Raw genomic sequence first — 19,600 nt, 5'->3', positions numbered from 1 at the left:
GCGCTGCTGCTGGGATGTCTGTGCCATGGTGCCACCCTCAGTGGGACAGCCTGCAGGTGGCCCAGCCTGCAGCTGCAGCAGCAGCAGGTCTCCCTCAAGGGCGTGAGGTGACCATGGAGGACCTCCAGCTCTGCACAGCACATCTCCTGTGCGCCAGGACACATGCATTCAAGCACTGTACATGTATGCAGGCACGGACACACGCAGAGACCTGCAGCTCTGATGCTGCTTTTGAGCCAGGATGCTTTTATTGAAAAGACCCTGCCACAGGAGTTGCTTATCCTGTCCCTCCCCCACCTAGTCCTGCAGCAGGAGCTGAGCAGCACCTGGAAGGAAAAGTCCTGAAAGTGCTTTAACTGGGAGATTTATTTCTGGAAGACGCTGGATCCTGTGGTGCTTGAGTCCAGGGCTGCAGAGCCTGTCTGTGGCAGGCTGCAGAGCAGAGCATGGAGGAAGAGCAGCAGCCAGGGCACCAGGGAGCCTCCTTGTTTCACCCCATTCCCTCCAGCTGGGACCTTGCAGGCCTCACCACATTGTCTCCTCCAGGCAGCACAGGCACTGTGCTGCTCAAAAAGTGCTTGGCAGCTTCCCTCAGCCATCCTGAATGTGCCAGCACTGAGCCCTGCTGGGGACACAGCACGGCCACAGCCATGCCCTGACACTGCCCACTGCCCACTGCCCAGCCCTGTGGGGCTTCCACCAGTCCTCCCTGGCCCAGCTGCAGGCTCTGCGGGCTGGCCAGGCACTGTGACAGCACCAGCTCATCATCCCTCGTGCCTTTGTCCTCTGCACTACACAGAGAATTTGAAGTCCCTGCATGACCATGACAGGGTGCAGTGGAGCCCTGTTCTCCAGCAGCAATCCACTCATCCCCTGTGCTGGCTGAGGACAAGCCCTCCAACCACCTGGCCACAGCTGTCCTGGCCACAGCTATCCTGGCAGAGCCGGGCAATGCCTGCACTGCCTTGTTCCCCCAGCCCCGGGACCCTGAGGGGAGCAGCTCCTGCTCTCTGCGAGCAACCCCCAGGCCAAACAGGCAGCTGAGAGCAAGGTCAGCCCCCGATGCTGGGCAGGCACAGTGGCACAGCTGCACCAGGGCTTTGGCCAAGCCGGGCACAGGGATGTGGCCTCCCCTCAGGCCCATGGGTACACAGCCTCCCCTCAGGCCCATGGGGACACGGCTTCCCCTCACGCCCACAGGGACATGGCCTCCCCTCAGGCCCATGGGTACACGGCCTCCCCTCAGGCCCATGGGTACACGGCCTCCCCTCACGCCCACAGGGACATGGCCTCCCCTCAGGCCCACGGGGACATGGCCTCCCCTCGGACCCACAGGAACATGGCCTCCCCTCAGGCCCACGGGGACATGGCCTCCCCTCACGCCCACAGGGACATGGCCTCCCCTCAGGCCCATTGGGACATGGCCTCCCCTCACGCCCACAGGGACATGGCCTCCCCTCAGGCCCAGGGGCTCCCCCTGGCTCCCTCCCAGCCCCCCGTCCCCAGCTCCGTGCTGCCCGCAGGCAGGGGAGGGCGGCCAGGTGTGCGGGATGGGCAGGGCCATGCTCTGCATGCACGGCTCGGGAGCTGGCTCCATGCACATCCCGGACAGGGGCCCTCAGGAAAGTGGAGTTCTGATGACGTGGATTGTCGCATGCTGAGTTCCAGGCTGTGCGCCTGGTGCTGCCTCTTCTTCCAAGGCCTGCTTTGGCTCTGGCAGGACACCCAGATGATCCCAGATGGCAGAGCTGGTGTTGCACTTACACCTCGATGATATTGACTGAGGGCGATTTCTTCTATGAGAGAAAAATCTGATTAAGGCCCTGCTTTGCTGCACCCCTGGGATCAGACCTGATGTCAGAGCCCCTCAGCCTGCGGCAGGCATCAAGACCAGCAGAGCTCAGTACAGCAGGGTCAGTCTGGAGCAGGGATCCAAGAGGAGGGATCTCTCTGGCAAAGAGTAATCAGCAAGCTGAAAAATCTGGAGGAGGGGAACTGGGGACTTGAAGTCCAAACAAGAAGTTTCTGCTCCTGACATCTGCTGGAAACCAAGATGTGGAATCAGTGGGGCAGTCAGGCAGCACAGTGAGGGGAGTTCCCACTCTTGACAGAGGCAGCAGATGAGACACAAGCAAAGCCCTAATATATGGTCCCATTAAAGCATCAGGGCTATAAATCACTATCTTTGGCAGGTAACAAAGGGAGAAATGTCAGATGCTGAGGAACAGCCAAATTAAGGTACTGCTCCCTCCCCATCCACAGCCTGGCGCAGCACTTCCATCAGGCTGAGGAGGGGCTCTGGAATAACTTGTGTGGTGATGACCTAGAGCTGCAGTGAAGGCAGAAAGTGAGCAGTGACAGACCAGTGCAGGAACCATGAGAACAGTGCCTAGCATGTCCACTCCTGCCTGAACAGGCAGGAGCCAGACCTGTCCATCAGTGCAGGAGAGGCGCAGCCTTGGAAAGGCATGATGCAGGGGTCTGTTACAGTCAGAGGTCAGGTATCACCCTGCAATGCAAGAGCTATCCCAGCTGTTGTATCTCGTTGTCTCTTCCAGTGTTTCTCCTGCAATCACCCATGGGGCACATACACTGCCCCAGAAACCAGGGCTCACTGAACCCTAAAAGCCCTCAGAGAAGGCACAAGCCAGGGTGTTTCCATTTCTGAGTGAGCTAGATGGTGTCCAGGCTGCAAGCCCCACAGACAGCACATGCCATCCCTCCTGCCAGGCCTCCTCACTCACCTTGCTCCGCAGCAGCCCTCCACTTGGTCGTTCTGGTGTGCTGTGCTCTGAGGACGGCTTTGTCTTCTCCTTGTTGTTGTTGGAGTCGTTATCCTTGATGATATCATATTGTCTGCAGAACAGGGCGATCACCGCTGCCCAAAGACAGACTGGATGAAGGACTCCCCCACAGTGGCTGCCTCAGCATCCCAGCTGCAGGGCACTTGTGCCCAGGGCTCCTTGGGGTGCTGCAAACCCACCTGCATCAGCCTGCACCACCCCAGCTACCTCTGCACGTGTGGCCAGTTTCCTTGGGCAGATGGGCATGGATGTGGCTAAGGCCATTGGACCACACTTGACGTGCTCAGCACTCAGCGAAGGCAGAAGCTGAGGCACTCAAACAGGGACAGTGAGGTCAGTGGGCAGCTGCGTAGGTTTTGGAGTGCCTCTGGCAAGGCAGTAAAGTTACTGAGCTGGTGCTTGTGACCCTCACAAAAGCCAGCCTTTGCCTTCGTCTGTGCAAACTGGCTGTGGGGTCAGTCACTCTGTCATGCTTTCACAGCATGCCTCTCATGCAGCATGTCCCACCTAGGAGCCCTGGACACAGGAGTCTGGAGCAATGCCCCCAGGTGTGACCATGCTGGATTCACTCAACCCCCAGTGTGTGTGAGATAACACACAGGCACACACAGACTGGGCCTGACTCCTCCCAGCTGACACCCTGACACATCAATCTGTGCCAGGTGTAAACTACCAGCAATCATCTTGGATTTTTTTCCAGTGCCCTAGGAAAGTGTCAAGGTCAGGGCAAGGAGAAATTTCTGCAAGATGCCACTACAGAATCCACATTTACTGGGAGGGGAGCAGGGGATCAATGATTTCCCATTCACAGCAGCTGCACATGCCACTGTCAGGAACTGATCTTACGTCCTAGGCTCTCAAGCTCCCAGGGCAGCCTGCTGCCTGCACTGGCTTTAATTGTTCGGTACAGGGCAAATTACCCACTTTACAGCTTTAGCAGACTGAGGCACACCCTCTACCAGCCAGTGCAGTAGTTTTACCAGTCACAACATCTAAGGGCCAAGCAACACAATCACCACTGTCAGTTGCAATGCTCTCACCCTGTAATTCCAGGTCCCATTCCGTCTCCTGCTTTTCAACATACTCCAGACAATTACTGCTGAGCAGTGGCTGCAATTGCTCCTTTTACCCCACTGGCTCCAGGACCTATAGAGACTCAATGGACTTACTAGAAAGGGTGCCAGACCCTCACCAGTGTGCCTCTGCATTGTCTTGAGCCACGTACTCTTTGTGAACCATGGACTGTACCTGTGCCTCAGCCTGCCAGAACACTGCTTGTGGCACTCACCTGCCCACATGAGTAGCACAGCCACAATGATAATAATCTCGCCTGTCTGCAGCTGCCGGTCTTTGTCCAGCCCTTCCATGGTGATGTCACCTGCAGAGAAGAGACCCCAAGCAGGGCTGGCAGCAGACACCCTCTCACTACAGCAACACTGGAGGATCTGAGAAACTCCAAAGGAGAGAAGCCCACCTCCCCCAAACAAGGAAGGGTGTGGGGTGACATCCTATCTGCGGCTTTCCTGTGTCAGATAAACCATCCTTGCTAGAAAGGTAGTCAGGGATTCCAACAGCTTGTTTGGGGTCATGCAGGGACTGCACAATGCATGCAAGTAATCACTAAGGTCTCTCTCTACAATGACCAGGGCAGGTCAGGTCAGTTTAACACAGAAGTTCTGATGAAAGTCAGCCATCTGCTTGCCCTGCCACACTCAAGACCCTTCTCATGGTTAGCGCTGGAGACAGACTCCCATGCCCTCTGTGGGCATCATCTCTCTTGGATTCCTGGATTCTCATCGACCAGCATGTAGGCAACTCGAGGCAACACAGAAATGAGCAGTAAGGGAGACCATGGCGCTCTGTCATTTGTCCTTTGGTGGCCTGCAGATTGGGAGATCTGAGAGTCTGTTCAGCACTGGCTTCCTACAGGCAGCAGCTGGGCAGGCCCCAGCAGCTGTCCTGGCCAGTCTGCCTAGCTGACTAGATGCCAAGACGTGGGATAGGAGGGCTGCAAACAATGGCTTGGGGACATTATTGTGGGCGTGTAGTGGACACAACAGCAGCCTGTACAATCCCCAGCAACGTGTTGCTCAGTGCAGCACCTTCCTCACTGGTTGCTGAATCCCTGCCTGTCTGCTGCACAGGCCTTCACGTGTGGCCCCACCAGCAGCACCTGGGCGAGCTGGCAGGAGGTGCCTCACCTTGGTTGGAGCTGTTGGAAGGCAGGCGGTCGGTTTCCTTCAGGGTGCGGAAGTGGACACGCTTGCTAGCCTGGCTCTCCCCATACAGGCCAATGCTCTGCACCTGGATGATGTAGTCAGCATCCTCTGCCAGGTCCCACAGCACACAGGCACGGTTGGTGGTGTTCACCTCACGGATGAAGCGCTGCATCTGTCCGTCCTGCCTCTGCCAGAGGAAGGAGCTGTCAGCCCCAGGAGGCTGCTTCCAGCTGCACCAGGCACAGGCCTCCAGCTGAAGGGCTGTGCCCTCACTCCTCCCTTCCCAGGCAGCCACCCACCCCAGGGAGGGCCAGACTGGCCAGCACTGCCTATTCAGCATGCCTGCATGGCCTGAGAGCCAGACATCTCCCTGGAGTAGCTACCCTCATCCAGGGCTGCATAGGTGGAGCAAGGCAAGCAAAGCAGGGTTATGTCATGGCTGACTCCATGACCATCCTTACCCAGAGAAATCCCAGGGAAGCCAATGCAGCCCACAGCCTCCCACCAGGATGGATGGCTCAGGTGGGGCACCCTGGCAAGGGCTGCCCAGCAGCAGAGATATCCTCAGGCAGATGCCAGAGGCGCCCTGGACTGCGGCAAAGGGACTGACATAGCAGCATGCTGGTAATCAGTGTCCCCAGTCCCCTGGGGACAGATCCTGGATACCTGCTGTAGAATGGCATAGCCGATGACCACGTCTCCTTCTGGTACATCCCAGGAGACCGTGGCAGAGTTTGCCTTCAGCTGGGTCACAGTCACGTTGACAGGGGACGGTGGCCTGTCTGGTGAGCCAGGCACGGACCACGGCGAGGCACAGGAAAGAGGCAAAAGAAGGTGTCTCAGAACAGGCACTCAGCCCTGCACATCACCATGGGGCCTCTCCAACACCTGCCAATGGCAGCACGTTGGCTAGGGCTACAGGGAGCACCTTCCCTGGTGAACACATCCCCAGGAGATGAGTGGCATAGTAGAGGGAGAAGCCTGAGCCCTGCCAGCAGCAACACAGGCATGGCACGGTGCTTCCTGGGCTGGCAGGCAGCTGCCCACTCTGTGCACGAGGAGTGAGCAGGTGCAGAGTTTGGGGCTGCCCCATGGATGGGGCAGCTACAAACTGCACACCCAGAACTGCATAGGAAGCAGCTCAGACACAGCAATGATATATTGATTGTGACAGAAAAATGGGGCACCTTGGAATAAACACACTCTACGACTCAATTTGGCCATCTCCTCTGCCTGGAATTACTCCTTGCTCCCGGGCACGGGGAAAGGCCAATGCCGAAGGCAGAGCTGGCTGTCCCAGTAACACCTGGAAAACAGAATAGATCTTCCCTACAACATTAAGAGTGAATATATAAGCAAATATTTACTTGAAAGCTTTCAGGTACACAATATGGCAAAAATTGTATGTGGTGTAGTAATGCTACAATTTTTATAAGGCTAGTTGATTAGTATACTTATCATATATAGTCCAATTAAAAGGTTAATTAGTTAGGTAATAATTCCTGGGGTCCTGTCCCACTGGGAGCAGTCCAGAAGTTTCTCTTGCTCCACTTTTGTTATGCCTGGTCCAGATTCTGGTTGGAAAACAGAGTGTCCTTGTAGCTGGTTCTCTTCTTAGAATAAGACTGAGCAATATTTTTAGAAATGTGTTTATAAGATTAGCTTATTGTTCCTAAATGTAGGGAAGAAAGGAAAAGTACTAGAAGCTACACCCATGGATTAACAATCTACATAGCCACAAATATATGAAAAATATAAAAAGCTAAAAATCTTGGGCATCACCAGCAGTGCAGTGTCATTGGCTGCAAAGCTGGCAGCAATGCTTGGCCATTGCTATTCTATGGAAAAACAACCTAACTGACCCATGGTCTGCATCATTGCCACTTTGAGATTTCACAGCACTAAGAGCACAACAGGATCCCACACAGTCCTGCACAAAAAGACAAATTTTGTCTGGAAGCTAGACACAGAAGCACATGAAAAATATTGAAGCTGCTGTTTGTGTGTTCTCACTTCCCACACATAGGTCAGTGACCTTCTACAAGCTGCCTGTGTAGCAGCTAGGGCTACAGGGTCAGTGCTGTGATTTATATACAAAATAGTTCCAGGAGGCACCTAAGAACAAGAGAAAGGACAACCGTGACACCAACAACAACCCCATTAGAGTGACTGCAAAAAAAGGTGATTTTTGCAGGCCAGCTGTTTAAGTGCATTCATTCATGTCTGAATACACCCAGCTTCAGATCAAACCAAAGGAAGGCTGTGGTTCCTGCTCTGAGAAATTCAGGGTTGTGGTCTGCCAAGGGCAATTAAAAGAGAGAGGAGAGCCTAGAAAACAGATTCTAAGAGAGACCCTGGGACTCAGTGTGTTTGCAGAAGTTTGACACACCACTAGGAGAGAACGATCGCCAGAGACAAGGACACCACAGGGTTCTGTTTTTCTCCTTCAGAAGAGGGGTCTGGAAAACTGGAAAGGATTCAAAGACACACTCAAACATTCTTTATCCCACAGAGAGTGTGTCTCTGTAGAGTTTTGCCTCTGGGGATCTGGTTCATCCCTAATCTATAAGAGGGAGGTAATCTAAGCCTTGTCTGCATATACGCCCTGCTTACCTACAAGCCAACAGCAAAACAGGCTGAACAAAGCTGCAGACCCAGCCTTGTCCATTGCCCAGGGTGTATGTATTGTCAGCACAGGAGCTGAGCTTCCTGTAGATTAAATTATAGAATCATTGTGGTTGGGAAAAACCTCCAAAATCATCAAATCCAACCTTTGACCGAATAACCCATGCCCTCCAAACCATATTGCAAAGTGTCATGTCCAGTCATTTCTTGAACACTCCCAAGGGTGGTGAATCCACTATAGTCCTGGGCAGCCTGTCCAATGCTTAACCACTCCTTCAGTGAAGAAATTGTTCCTAATACCCAACCAGAACCTCCACTGGCGCAACTTGAGGCCACTTCCCCTCGTCCTGTCACCTGTTAAAGCAGAGCCCAATCCCCACCTGGTTCCACCATCCTGTCAAGGTGTTGTAGAGAGTGAGAAGGTCCCCCCTGAGCCTCCCTTTATCCCGTCTGAATTCCCCCAGCTCTGTCAGCCACCCACCAGACTTGTGCTTCAGTCCCTTCCTCAGCTCCATTCTTTTCCCTGGACACCTCCAGCCCCTCGATGTCTCTCTTGCTGTGAGCAGCTAGGACTCGAGGTGCCTCAGCAGTGAACAGCACAGGGGGATATCTCTGCCCTGGTCCTGCTGCCACACTATTGTTGACACAAGCCAGGATGCTCTTAGCTTTCTTGGCCAGTTCATGTTTAATTAGTGTCAACCAGTACCCCCAGGTTCTTTTCCACAGGGCCATTTTCAATCCTTGTATGGTTTTCCGCCCCAGCCATGGCTGGTGTCCGGTCAGCTGCTCAGCTAACAGCTGAGCTCAGGCAGCACCCTGAGCCAGCAAACAACTGCTCCCTTGAGCTGTCCCAGACACAGGCATTTCAAAGATGGGTATATGGGGGGCTGCACGTTTCTGCTTGTCTTCAAGCATAAGAACAATGGTCCTAGGTTACCCCTGCTTAGGCAGTTAGCTAGGTTTGTGCTAGTGGATATAACGGGGTCAGAACAGCCCAAGAAACCAGCGCAGGAGATTGGTCCAAGATCTGATTTGGTCTGCACCAACCAATATGTGCCCAAAGCATGGGCATGGCTGGGACTAGGCCAGAAAACCATTGCTCACAGGTAGCACTGATGTGCCTCCCTCTTTGGAACTCATGAGTTTAATACCATGGATATGACCAGACCCTGCCAGTTGGCCTCGGGACAAGAACAGGACATGGTGCTTCACAGGATACATCTGACAGAATTTAAAGAGTCCTGAATATGCGTGATGGGGGCAGTCTGACTACCAACCTTTTAAGGGTACATGAGGAAATTAAAGACAGGGTCTGACATCTCTGTGACACAGAAGTTTGTTGATGGAGTTTGTAGCAGCTGTTTAGCTCTGCTCAGGAATTTTCTGCGAGACACCCAGCCTGTCCCAGCTGAGGTTTTCAGGCTGGGGATGCTGAGACACTGCCCTGGTACTGAGTTACATGGGTTAGATAGTACAGGGTTAGATGGGATATTGGAAAGAAATTGTTTCCTGTGAGGCCCTGGCACAGGGTGCCCAGAGAAGCTGTGGCTGCCCCATCCCTGGAAGTGCTCAAGGCCAGGCTGGACAGGGCTTGGTGCAACGTGGGATAGTGGAAGGTGTCATTGCACATACCAGGGGAGTGGAATGAGATGGGCTTTAAGGTCCTTTCCAAACCACACCATTCCAGGATTCTATGAAATTCAAGTTGAGACCTCAAAGTTTTTACCAGACCTCCAAAGGACAAAGCTTGGTGTATAATCCCCATATTTCATCTAATACTGTCCAGCCTGCTCTGCACCTGAAATCAGAGCGGCTCCGTGCCAGAGCTGTTGCCATAAAGGTCTGTGAATGCAAGGGCTCCAAAAAATCATGCTCTCTGTAGCCAACACATTCTGGCTATAAAGTCAAAATGCTGCTGGGCTTTCTGGGAAAAGTGTGCCACTGTTTAGCTCAATGCATTAACTGCTAATGATTCTACATTACTTATAAATGATCCAGCTTCACTTTTTATTAAAGCCATATTACAAAAGGGGCACCCTTGCAGAAAGCACAGTCACTTACTTAAGGCCTGGCATAGGTTTTGTCCTGTCTGTACAGCAGCATGGTCCTTTTGGGTCTGATTAAGGGGTGGGAAGAGCTAGCAGCACTGCAGCCTGTGCCTGGACACTGGGAGGGTGGTCAGTGGGCACTTGAAGGGATGGTCAGAGGGCAGTAGGAGGGATGGCTGGTGGGCAGCTGGACCTGGGACCAGATATGCCATGCGTCCTGGCTCCATGGCTCAGCAAGGGGGCCCAACACACACCCTTCACAAGGGATCACGCTGGCAACAGCACATGGTGCTGCAGAGGGATGAGGGACGGGGCACGGCTCCACCGGTGCCCTCCCCATCCAGCCGTGATCCGGAGAGTGGACCACCCCTGCCCCTCGGCCCATGCCCTTGGGGCTACTGCTCAAGGGCACCCAGATGTTTGCCCATTACTTACTGCTGCAGCAGGGAGTAAGCACCAGACTGCACATCTAAAAATAAGTGGCCCCTTTTTAACATCCCTGACTGCATCTCTTCCTGAATCCGTCAGTACGTGTTTTGCAACACGGCAGAATGTAGCAGAACACGTCTGGTACTCGCAATTCGATTTGACATCTCAGTCGAGGGACAAACAGCGGGAAGCGGCTGCCGACAGCGGGCCATCCCGGCGAGTCAAAGGACACAAGGACAGCGGTGTCCCGGCCGCACTGAGCCCCACGTTCCGCGAACACCGGCAGGAAGGGGCAGGATCCCCGTCCCCCGGCCGGCCCCAGCCCCGAGTGTCCCTGCCCGGGGCAGCAGCTCCCTGGGGCAGACGGGACGCGGGCCGCGCTCCGAGCAGCGCCCGCTCCCCGCTGCGCCCCGCAGCGCCGGCAGCCCGGGCAGGGCGGCTCCGCGCCCCGGGCAAGGGACAAAGGCACAGGGGGCTCGGAGGCCGCGGCGCCCCAGGGGTGCCCGAGGAGTCCTCGGGGATCGCGGCGAAGGCCACGCCGGGGACGCAGCGAGTATCCGCGGGTACCCGGCCAGGACCGCAGCCCGCAGCAGGGAGAGCGCCCGGCGGGGACGCGCAGCCCCGGCGCCCACCCGGCCCGGCCGCACTTACTGGCTCGCACGAAACACAGGTCGCAGCCGAAGAGCACCAGGACCGGGCTGATCATCGCCGAGACTCGGGCCATGGCGGTCGGGCTGCGGCCCGGCCGGGCGGCGGCCCTGGCACCGGCCCGGCTCCCTGCACCGCGGGACGGAGCGGGGCCGAGCCCCGGCCGCAGCGCGGGGGGGCGGAACGGCCGCCGGGCCCGGCCCGCCCCCGAGCGGCACCGCAGCGGCTCCGGCACCGCGGCGGCTCCGGCGCCGCCTCTCAGCCGTGCCCCGGAGCGCCCGGCGCCGCCCCCGGCCCCCGAGCCTGTCCCCGGAACCGCCCGCACCGCCCCCACCCGTACCGGACCCCCGGAACCGCCACGCCGCTCCCGGTACCGTTCTCCGGTACCCCCAAGGCCCCGCCGCTGGCTGCACCCCCGGGCAGGGTACCGTGACCGTCCGTTCTCCCCGTGCTGTCCCCCAGCAGCTCCCAGCGCCGTTTCCATGCTGTACCCCCAGTAACCCCAGAGCCCCTCTCCCCGGAGCGGGAGGCTCCGCACGCGTCCCCTGCGCCCCGGTCACGCACATGGCAGCGAGCAGCGCTGCTGTCACGACTGGTCACCGACAGGTGCCGACATCCGGGCTGGTGCCCCCGGAACGGTCCCACAGCTCCTCTGCACCTGGGGGTGCTCTGACCCTCCAGGGTGCTCCTCCACGTGTGCCTGAAGACACAGGCATGCGGTCTGCCCCATCCCCAGGAAAGGCAGCGCCGTGGGTGTGCCTAATGAAGCAGTAGAGTAATAAGAAAAAGAACCCAAATCATCCTCCATTACATTACAGCAGTAACCTACTACTTTCTGTGAGCGATGCCGACTGAAAGGAGGAGTCAAGCCAAGATGGAATATATGGTTCCAAGGGGCTACTAGGTGGCTCAGGATAGCTGTGGTTTTGGGCAGACTTGGGAACTCCTGAGGCTTCTCTCTGTCCAGCTGATGTCCTTGGCTGCAGCTGTGTTGTCCTGCTGTGTAGCAGAGCGGGACCCAAATGCTGGCTCAGACCGTGCCCTTGGATGAGGTCAGCCCACAGCAGAAATACATCCGTGCGTGCATGTGTGCAGACGTGGGCACAGACATCCATAGGGCCCCTGAAAGTCTTTGCTTGGTCACTTCAAAAGGCTTTTCCTGGTTATTGGGGAATTGGTCTGTGCTTTGGGAAGAGCTGTGGAAGACCAGGGTAGTCACGTTGCCATGCGAAGGATTTAACCTGCAGTGCCTGGGTGTAAAAGGCAAGTTCCAGCTAAGGGCAAACTGAAGCTTGTCAGAATTTATGTTCACTCTGCAACTGCATGGCAGGTGAGGTGATCAAAATGGTCCCATCTGGGTTTTTCAATGCTGCTTTTCAGATGCTCTTGGCAGATCAGAACTGCCTCTTTCCCGTGCTGAGCTTCATTGCTGCTGCAGTCCACACTAGTGAGGGGGAGGGTGAGCCTGATACTGCTTTGCCAGCAGAGTCCTGTTTCAAAGCTCCTTCTCCCTCTATCTGCTTTAGGGAACTTCAGGAAAGCCAAGGGTAGAGCTGGCAACTGTAAAACTGTGACTGCAAGCGGTTTTGCAGGAACAGCTTGCCAGTTATATCTTCTCTGCAAGGTCCATTCTCACTTGGTTGCTGTGAGAACCACTTGGTTATTGCAGAGCTAGCTGTTGGTGTTGATGTTGTTGCTCCATAACCCGTCTTTGCCACCAGGCAAGGATCCCTGGCTTGCCCAGCACTGCTTTGGCCTGCACAGGAGTGCTCAGACACATTCTTTGAAAAGCTCAGTGCTGTTAGTGTTAGATATCAGTGAGTAATGACATTTTTTTATAGCAGAAACAGGTAACCATTAGCACTGTGTTTATTCTGCATCCTTCCCCCGAACTACTTAAAAGTGGTTCAGGCTCTGCCCTGTGCTCCAGAGTGCAGCCCTATTGCTTGTGCAGGATGTGAATTATGCTGTGATTGGGGAATTTTGTGTCTGATCACCCTAGGCATGCATCACTGTTGGCTGTCCCAGGCTTCACACATCTTCCAGATCAGTGCTGATCAGGGAAAGGACATGCTGTTCCACTTAGGACAATCCTGGGAATTCAGTGACTGTGCACAGGATGCATGGTGTGCTTTAGGAGCAGGTGATGGCATTTGCATTTATGGGTTCAGTCTATAAATAATAAATACTGAGAGTGCAAACTCTCCACACACATTTAATTATCATTTGAGTATTTGGGATTTTGGCCAGGCAAAATTCAATTTGCAATCACAAATCAGGAACTAATGCATCCAAATTGTATTATATGCCTTGCAATGCCTTGTACTTAGAATTCAGTGGGGAAATCCAGCAGCAGCCTTGAGATCCCAGCCTCACCTCTACAGCCTGGCCTGCAGGCTCCAAAGTCCCAGCCTGCCCCTAGCAAATATGAGAGGTGTTGGCAGCAAGAGAATGTCCTGCCCATGATGCAGGAGCCTCCTGTACCGGCATCACATCACCTTGCAGTCATCTTCCTCTGCACATCAGAGGGATACACCAGCAAGGACTCCCAGCACATCAGGAATTGACCTTTGCCACTGGGACAGGTTTGGATTGATGATATGCCTGTGCAGAACCTTTATACACTAGTTCATAGTGTATAAATGTTATTGATTAAATGAAACCCACAAAGGATGCATGGATTTTGTGTCCCTAATCTAAGCTTTAGTTCGCTGCTAACAAGTGTGAGGTGAGCATTCTCTGATTTATGAAATCACGACATGATCTGCAATAGCTGGGTCCTGCCCCGGGGGTCCTGGACCTCTGTGACCATTCTCCTCCTGGGACACAACACTCATGAAATTGTTTCCCCCATATTCTGGCTGCTCCCTTTTCCTGCTTCAGAGCCTCCCATGGCCAGCTGTGAGCTAGCTGTGCCTATGGAAGCAGCTGGCAGCTGCAGCTGTGACTCAGATGTCCTTTTCCTGGTGAGCACAGCCCTTCAAACAGTGGCTGGCTGGCCCAGAGGAGGGTTGGGCAGGGTGTGAATGCCAGAGCTGCCCCTGCACCCCCAGACCCTGTCTCCCAACCAGCCCTGTGCCTGCCCACCGTGCCCCTCTCCAGGGCTTCCTGGCTGCTGCTTCCCAGTAGCTGTCTCCATGTCCACTGAAGGAAATGTCCAAAGCTGTTGTGAGGGTTCATTTCCATACACTTTGCCATGTCTTTGTGCTGGCTGCTGTATCCCCCATTTCTCTCCCATAGAAGTGGGAATTAACACACCGACTCTCTGTGATAATAATAGTAATGGAGGGCAAATGTACAGCAAACCACAGATATTTTCTATAAAGCTGCTGCAGGGAAGTCCCCTATTGTCCTCAGCCAAGGATCAGACTCAGACCTGTCACCAGTCTATGGATCTCAGCACTTTATCAACATTTCATGAACTTTATTAAATGTGGAAAGTCAATCTGCAAGTCACTAATGCACACTTATAATTAATAACTCCTCATTCTCCTTTTGTATTTGTTTATTTATTTTGTGATGGCATCTTTTTACCATCTGCTGCATAATTGGATTTGGGGAATTCAGTTGCCCAAGAACAGACATTTATACTTTCTATTATCACAGGGTATTGTGAAGTCAAGAGTTTTGCCGTGTAATTATATGCATTGTGAAAAGTAATTTATTCTGTTGCATTTAGACCAGATGCCCAATTACTTCTGGCACTTCCTAGCTTCTATTGTAAGAAACAAGTAATAGCAGTTTGCTATCTATCTGCACTGCACCATCTGCAACACAGCAGGCCCTGCTCATCTTTCACAGCTGATCATTTCTTTTTTACCCTTTTAATATGGGACAAGTAGACAGCATATGGTGTTTGAGATGTGAGTTTCCTGTGTGTCAATATACTCATAACAGTGTTACCACTCAGCCCTTTCCCGGATTATTTACACGCACAAAGCCACCAAAGCCGAGAGCCTGGTCAAGCTGCAAAGTGATCTGGCCGGTCTATCAACTGTGAAAGTGTCCAGCACTGTCATGGTCAGTGAACACACAGCTGATGGACTTGATGAGCAGCTCTATCAAAGCCCACCCCCGGAAAGAAGGGGTGGGAAAGAAGTTTATTTGTTACTGCTCAGGTAAAAGCACAGAGCACTGAATGCGAGGCAGGAAAGCTTGACCCCCTTCACCAAGAGCACGGGAGCCCTGGGCAAACACTGCACCCCAAGGCAGATGCTGCTCTCTAGTGACCAGCTGCACACAAAATGGGGCTGTCACGGCCCTCTGTGATGGACCTACAGCCTGCCAGAAACCTGCTCTGGCTCTGATGCCCCAGCTGCTGCCTGGTAGTACTGGAATCTCTTCTGGGTTCAGTGTCCCTTTTAGGGGCTTTACAGGGAGGGACAAAACTCACCTGGGATGGGCTGGAAAACTCACTGGGATGACCCTGGCTGCATACCAGGTGCCCACCAAAGCTGCCCCATCGCTCTCTCTCCCTCTCAGCTGGGCAGGGAGGAGAAAGTATAATGAAACACTCATGGATTGGGATAAGGACAGGGAGAGCTCATTCACCAGTTACTGTCATGGGCAAAACAGACTCAGTTTTTGGAAATTAGTTTAATTTATTACCAATCAAGTCAAAGTACGGTAATGAGAAATAAAACTAAATCATACAACCATCTTCTCACCACCCCTCTTTTCTTCCTCAGTTTAGTTTCACTCCCCAGTTCTCTCCCTCCTCCCTCTCAGCAGTGCAGTGGGACAGGGAATGGGATCAAGTCATCACAGCATGTCTCTGCTACCACTTCCTTCTCAGGGGGAGGGTCCTCACACTCTTCCTCTGCTCTCACATGGGCTCCTCCATGGGCTGCAGGTGGGTGTCTGTTCCTGTGTGTATCTGTTTTGGGCTATAGGTGCTCCCTGCTATGCCTGGACCCCACAGGCCGCAGAAAAATCCCTGCTCCAGCACTTGGAGCACCTCCTCTCATTCCTTCTGCATTGGGCTGGGGGACTGCAGGGATATTGCTCTCACAAACCCTCACTCCTCTCTCTGGCTGATGCTGTGCACAGTTTTTTTTCCTTCTTAAATCCCAGAGGCACTGCCACCATCGCTGATGGGCTCTGCCTTGGCCAGCAGCAGGTCTGTCGTGGGGTCAGCTGGCTTTGGCTCTGCTGGGCATGGGGGAAGCTTCTAGAAGCTTCTCACAGAAGCCATCCCTGTAACCCACTCCCCTACCAAAGCCCTGTCATGCAAACCAAATACAATTCCCTTAAGAGGGAGTTTTTGGGCAAAGCAGACTATGGTGAAAGCCTAAATTAGCCTGAGCTGTTTAGCCTAGAAACTATGAAACTGAGGAGGATGTGTGACAGCTTCTCTTGAGATGCCTGACAGCTGCCAAGCATATGCATGGCTGCTGCAGAGACTGGAATGGCCTGTTCCATGTCTGGGGTAGACCTTCAGTCCATGTTGGCTTGGCCCACATGGAGACCAGGGCTGATTGTCCTCTCAGTGTGAGACTCTGGAATGTTGATTTCATTTGCAGCCACTCCTCCATCTCAAGGGCTGTCTTGCTGCCATTCTCCTGACACCCTCTCCCTGGCATTGTTTCTGACAGGGCCAAAGTAATTTGGCAGCTGTGTCACTAGCACTGGGATCTGCTCCTTGTGTTTGCTTGTGCTGACTGTGTGACTGTTCCCATAATGTGGGAGCAGAGATGAGAGAAAGGGGAGAGTCTGTGGCTGCCAGCCAGCCTGTCTCTGCTCAGTGCAGTGCTGAGCCCACCTGCACTGCTGTCAGAGCTCCACAGGGCCAGGTGCGGGGTCAGGGTGGCTGGGAAGGAGGGGAAACCCGTGTGATGTCCGTGTCTCCATGGCACAGTACAGGGAGCTGCCAGGGACACAGAACAGTGAGACAAGGCTCTGGCTGGGCAGGGTGTGACAGAGACACGTGTGCAGCAGGCCTGGCAGTGGTGTCACAGAACCTCCCTCTGCTGCTCAGGGGCTGTTCTGCCGTAGTCCTTGCATCAAAGTGGCTGGTGATGAGAGGTGGCCAGGGACAGGAGAGGCCAGGCTTGCTTGGGTGGCATGGACCCAGCCACCCCATCTGGAGGGAGCTCTGCAGATCATCCCCAGGCCTTTGAGCCAGTCACTTGTGTCAGGGATGTGAGCTGCCCTTCAGCTGCAGGTGCTGTTGCAGGTGCTGGAGCCAGTGCACGTGGGCTGGAAGGTCCCCCTGCTTTGCTGAACTCTGCACAGCAGCAGCTGGGGAAGGGGCCAGGGCCAGAGTGGTCGGAGTCTATCTTGAAAGACAGTATTTGATGTGGCATGGCGAGATGTTTCGATGAGGAAAGAATCAGTAAGAAGTTATAAAGTAATTCTGTAGACTTTCAGGAGATACCCATTCTGAACACCAATGCAAACCATCTTTGAGGGGCTGCAAGAGCAATTTATAGATGTTACTGGGGCCCTTTCATTTTATAATACTAAATTTCATCTGCCATTTCATCTCCCAATCACTCAGTATTCTAAGATGCTCTTTGTGGTTATCTTTTAATTTTTACTGCTCCATGTAATCCTCAGACCTGACCTTAGTCCCTGCCCATTTACTTCCTGTATCATGAGGGAAACATTTTGAATAGTCCAATGTAAATGTGGATCCCTGCAGGATTCCCCCAGTGGCCTCACTCCCCTGAAAACACCAAATGTCTCCTCCAAATGCTTCCTCAAGCCTTCAACAAAACAATCACCCAGTTTAATGCATAGCACTCTTGTTTTTTTTAAGAGGTCCAGGGCCTTGTCTTTTTTTTTTTTTTAATTCCAATTGCAGTGGCAGCAAAATCTAATTGAAGCTATTCAGCTCCGAGGTTCTCAGCACAGGAAGTACATGGAGCTGCTGGGGTGAGACAGGAGGAGGCACCAGAGCTGCTGCAGGGCTGGAGCCCCTCTGCTCTGGAGCCAGGCTGGCAGAGCTGGGGTGCTCACCTGGAGAGGAGAAGGGTCCAGGGAGAGCTCAGAGCCCCTCCAGTGCCTTAAGGAAACCTACAAGAATGATGAGGATGGACTATTTAGTGGGCCTGGTGCAATAGAACAAGGAGCGATGGTTTAAAACTGAAGAGTCATTTTAGATTATATGTGAGGAAGAAGTTTTTCACAATGAGTATGGCCAGACACACATACAGGCTGCCCAGAGAGATGGGGAGTGTCCCTTCCTTGCAAGCATTCAAGATCAGCTTGGATGGGGCTCTGAGCAACCCGATCAAGAAGGAGACAACCTTGTTCATGGCAGGGCCTTGGCCTTGTTGACGTTTAAAGGTCCCTTCCAACCCATGATTCTGTGTGGAAAAGTTTTGAGGCTTACCTCTTTACCAAGTATTTAAATCAGACGAAGTTTGTCTCCTGTTCACATCTTTTCTCTGCATATGAGCCCTCCTCCTTCCTGTAACCCTTATTGCTGCATGGGCTGGTCTCTGGTTCCCATGAGAAGCATGGATGGAGCTGTCCATAACAACAGCCCTACAGAAACCACCCGTCCCTGCCCGGGGCAGCACCCACTGCCTGTGGCAGTGCTGGGCTGTGGCCCATGGGCAGCAGGGCCAGCCAAGGGCAGATGAGGGACCAGCCCACGCTGCAGTGGCATAGAGGGCCAAGAGTCTCCTTGGCCATGAGGAAGAACTGGAAAAAAAAGCTGACAGTACTGGCTGTGATTTTCCTAACCTTTAATTTGGCTCTGTCTCCCCAGGCAGCCACTGGGACCACGTCTCTGGTTATGGCCATCCTACAGTTTAGTGCAGGCTATGTTTGAATAACTACCTGGCTTTTGCTTCCAATGAAAGACAGAGGCTTGCTTCTGAGATGCAACTGCACTTTTTGAAAACAAAAGCGTGATTTAGAAGACCTTTGAGCATAATTCAGATGGGCTTTTGGACTTGATACAGCATGCATAAAAGAGGACACTACACTAATTAATGTCTCTGCAGAGCTGTCCAATATAATCACCACCCCCTCCAATCTCACTCTCATTCCACTATATGTTAATGATAAGATTGACCTACTTAATTTTTAAGGCAGCTGGTTTTCACAGTCAAGCAACACTTCAATCAAGAAATAATGTCATGCTTAGTGCTGGTTTCATTACTACCATCAGACTCACACAGCATCCCAGGATGACATTAACCCTCCACTTGCCATGAAGGTCACTGAGCAAGCACTTAGGACCAGACTGCTCCAGGAGCTGGTCCCAAGCCATGGCTCTGCTCCCAAATATCTGCGGCGGCACAGGGCAACATTTTACAGGTGATGTCACTCAAAGAGCTTGCCTGGCACAGGTGTGGTGTTTTTACCAATAGAAATATGACAAACTAATGGGATGCACCCCAACCTGACACACTGGCAGAACTAAGTGTATGACTGCAATGATTTCATTTGCACATGGCACATAGCACCAGACTGTTCCATGCAGGCAGGAATGACAAACTGCAGTGGATGTCTCTGTGTGAAGTGCACCCCGTGTCACAGTTTCCTCTCACCAGAAAAGCTCCATTTTTTTTCTGGACATTTTGGCATTATTAGGATAGCTTAAACCTTAAAGTTACTGCACTGCATAACATGCAAGGAGGAAGGATGGTAAGTGATCTCATGAAAATTACTGAATTATTAATGACTTTTAACAAATCTTGGAACAATGGAGAAATCCTTGAGGATTAAGAAAGAACAAAACAACTGAACAACTCCCAACCCAAAATATGTTTTTTCTCCTTCTCCAAAAAAACCTCTCCAGGCCCCCAAAACAAAACAAAACTCTAGTGTGCCAGTACTTAAAAAAAGACAAGCTGCGTGATGAGTTTAAGCA

The 19,600-nt window shown here is 53.2% G+C and overlaps 1 protein-coding gene across 7 annotated transcripts; it reads right to left on the bottom strand.

The window, feature by feature from the left end:
* Window positions 1-218: 218 nt before the first annotated feature.
* FNDC4 (fibronectin type III domain containing 4) lies at window positions 219-10,980 on the bottom strand. 7 transcript variants are annotated; one of them, XM_056487266.1, is made up of 7 exons: window positions 10,777-10,865; window positions 6,211-6,329; window positions 5,690-5,805; window positions 5,006-5,210; window positions 4,093-4,182; window positions 2,745-2,878; window positions 219-1,796 (listed from the first exon to the last, which is right to left on the bottom strand). In XM_056487266.1, exons 2-7 carry the CDS (start codon window positions 6,245-6,247, stop codon window positions 1,761-1,763), a joined length of 618 nt encoding a protein of 205 aa, XP_056343241.1. In that variant the 5' UTR covers window positions 6,248-6,329; window positions 10,777-10,865; the 3' UTR covers window positions 219-1,760. The 7 variants fall into 7 exon arrangements, with proteins under 7 accessions (XP_056343241.1, XP_056343240.1, XP_056343237.1 ...); XM_056487265.1 differs by having other exon boundaries at window positions 6,211-6,347; window positions 10,777-10,800; XM_056487262.1 differs by lacking the exon at window positions 6,211-6,329 and having other exon boundaries at window positions 10,777-10,978.
* Window positions 10,981-19,600: the final 8,620 nt, after the last annotated feature.

Source organism: Oenanthe melanoleuca, chromosome 3, assembly GCF_029582105.1.
Source record: "Oenanthe melanoleuca isolate GR-GAL-2019-014 chromosome 3, OMel1.0, whole genome shotgun sequence".
NCBI classification, from domain to species: domain Eukaryota; kingdom Metazoa; phylum Chordata; class Aves; order Passeriformes; family Muscicapidae; genus Oenanthe; species Oenanthe melanoleuca.
Note: the sequence above shows the minus strand (reverse complement) of the source record. Positions and strands in the feature narration are given on the sequence as shown.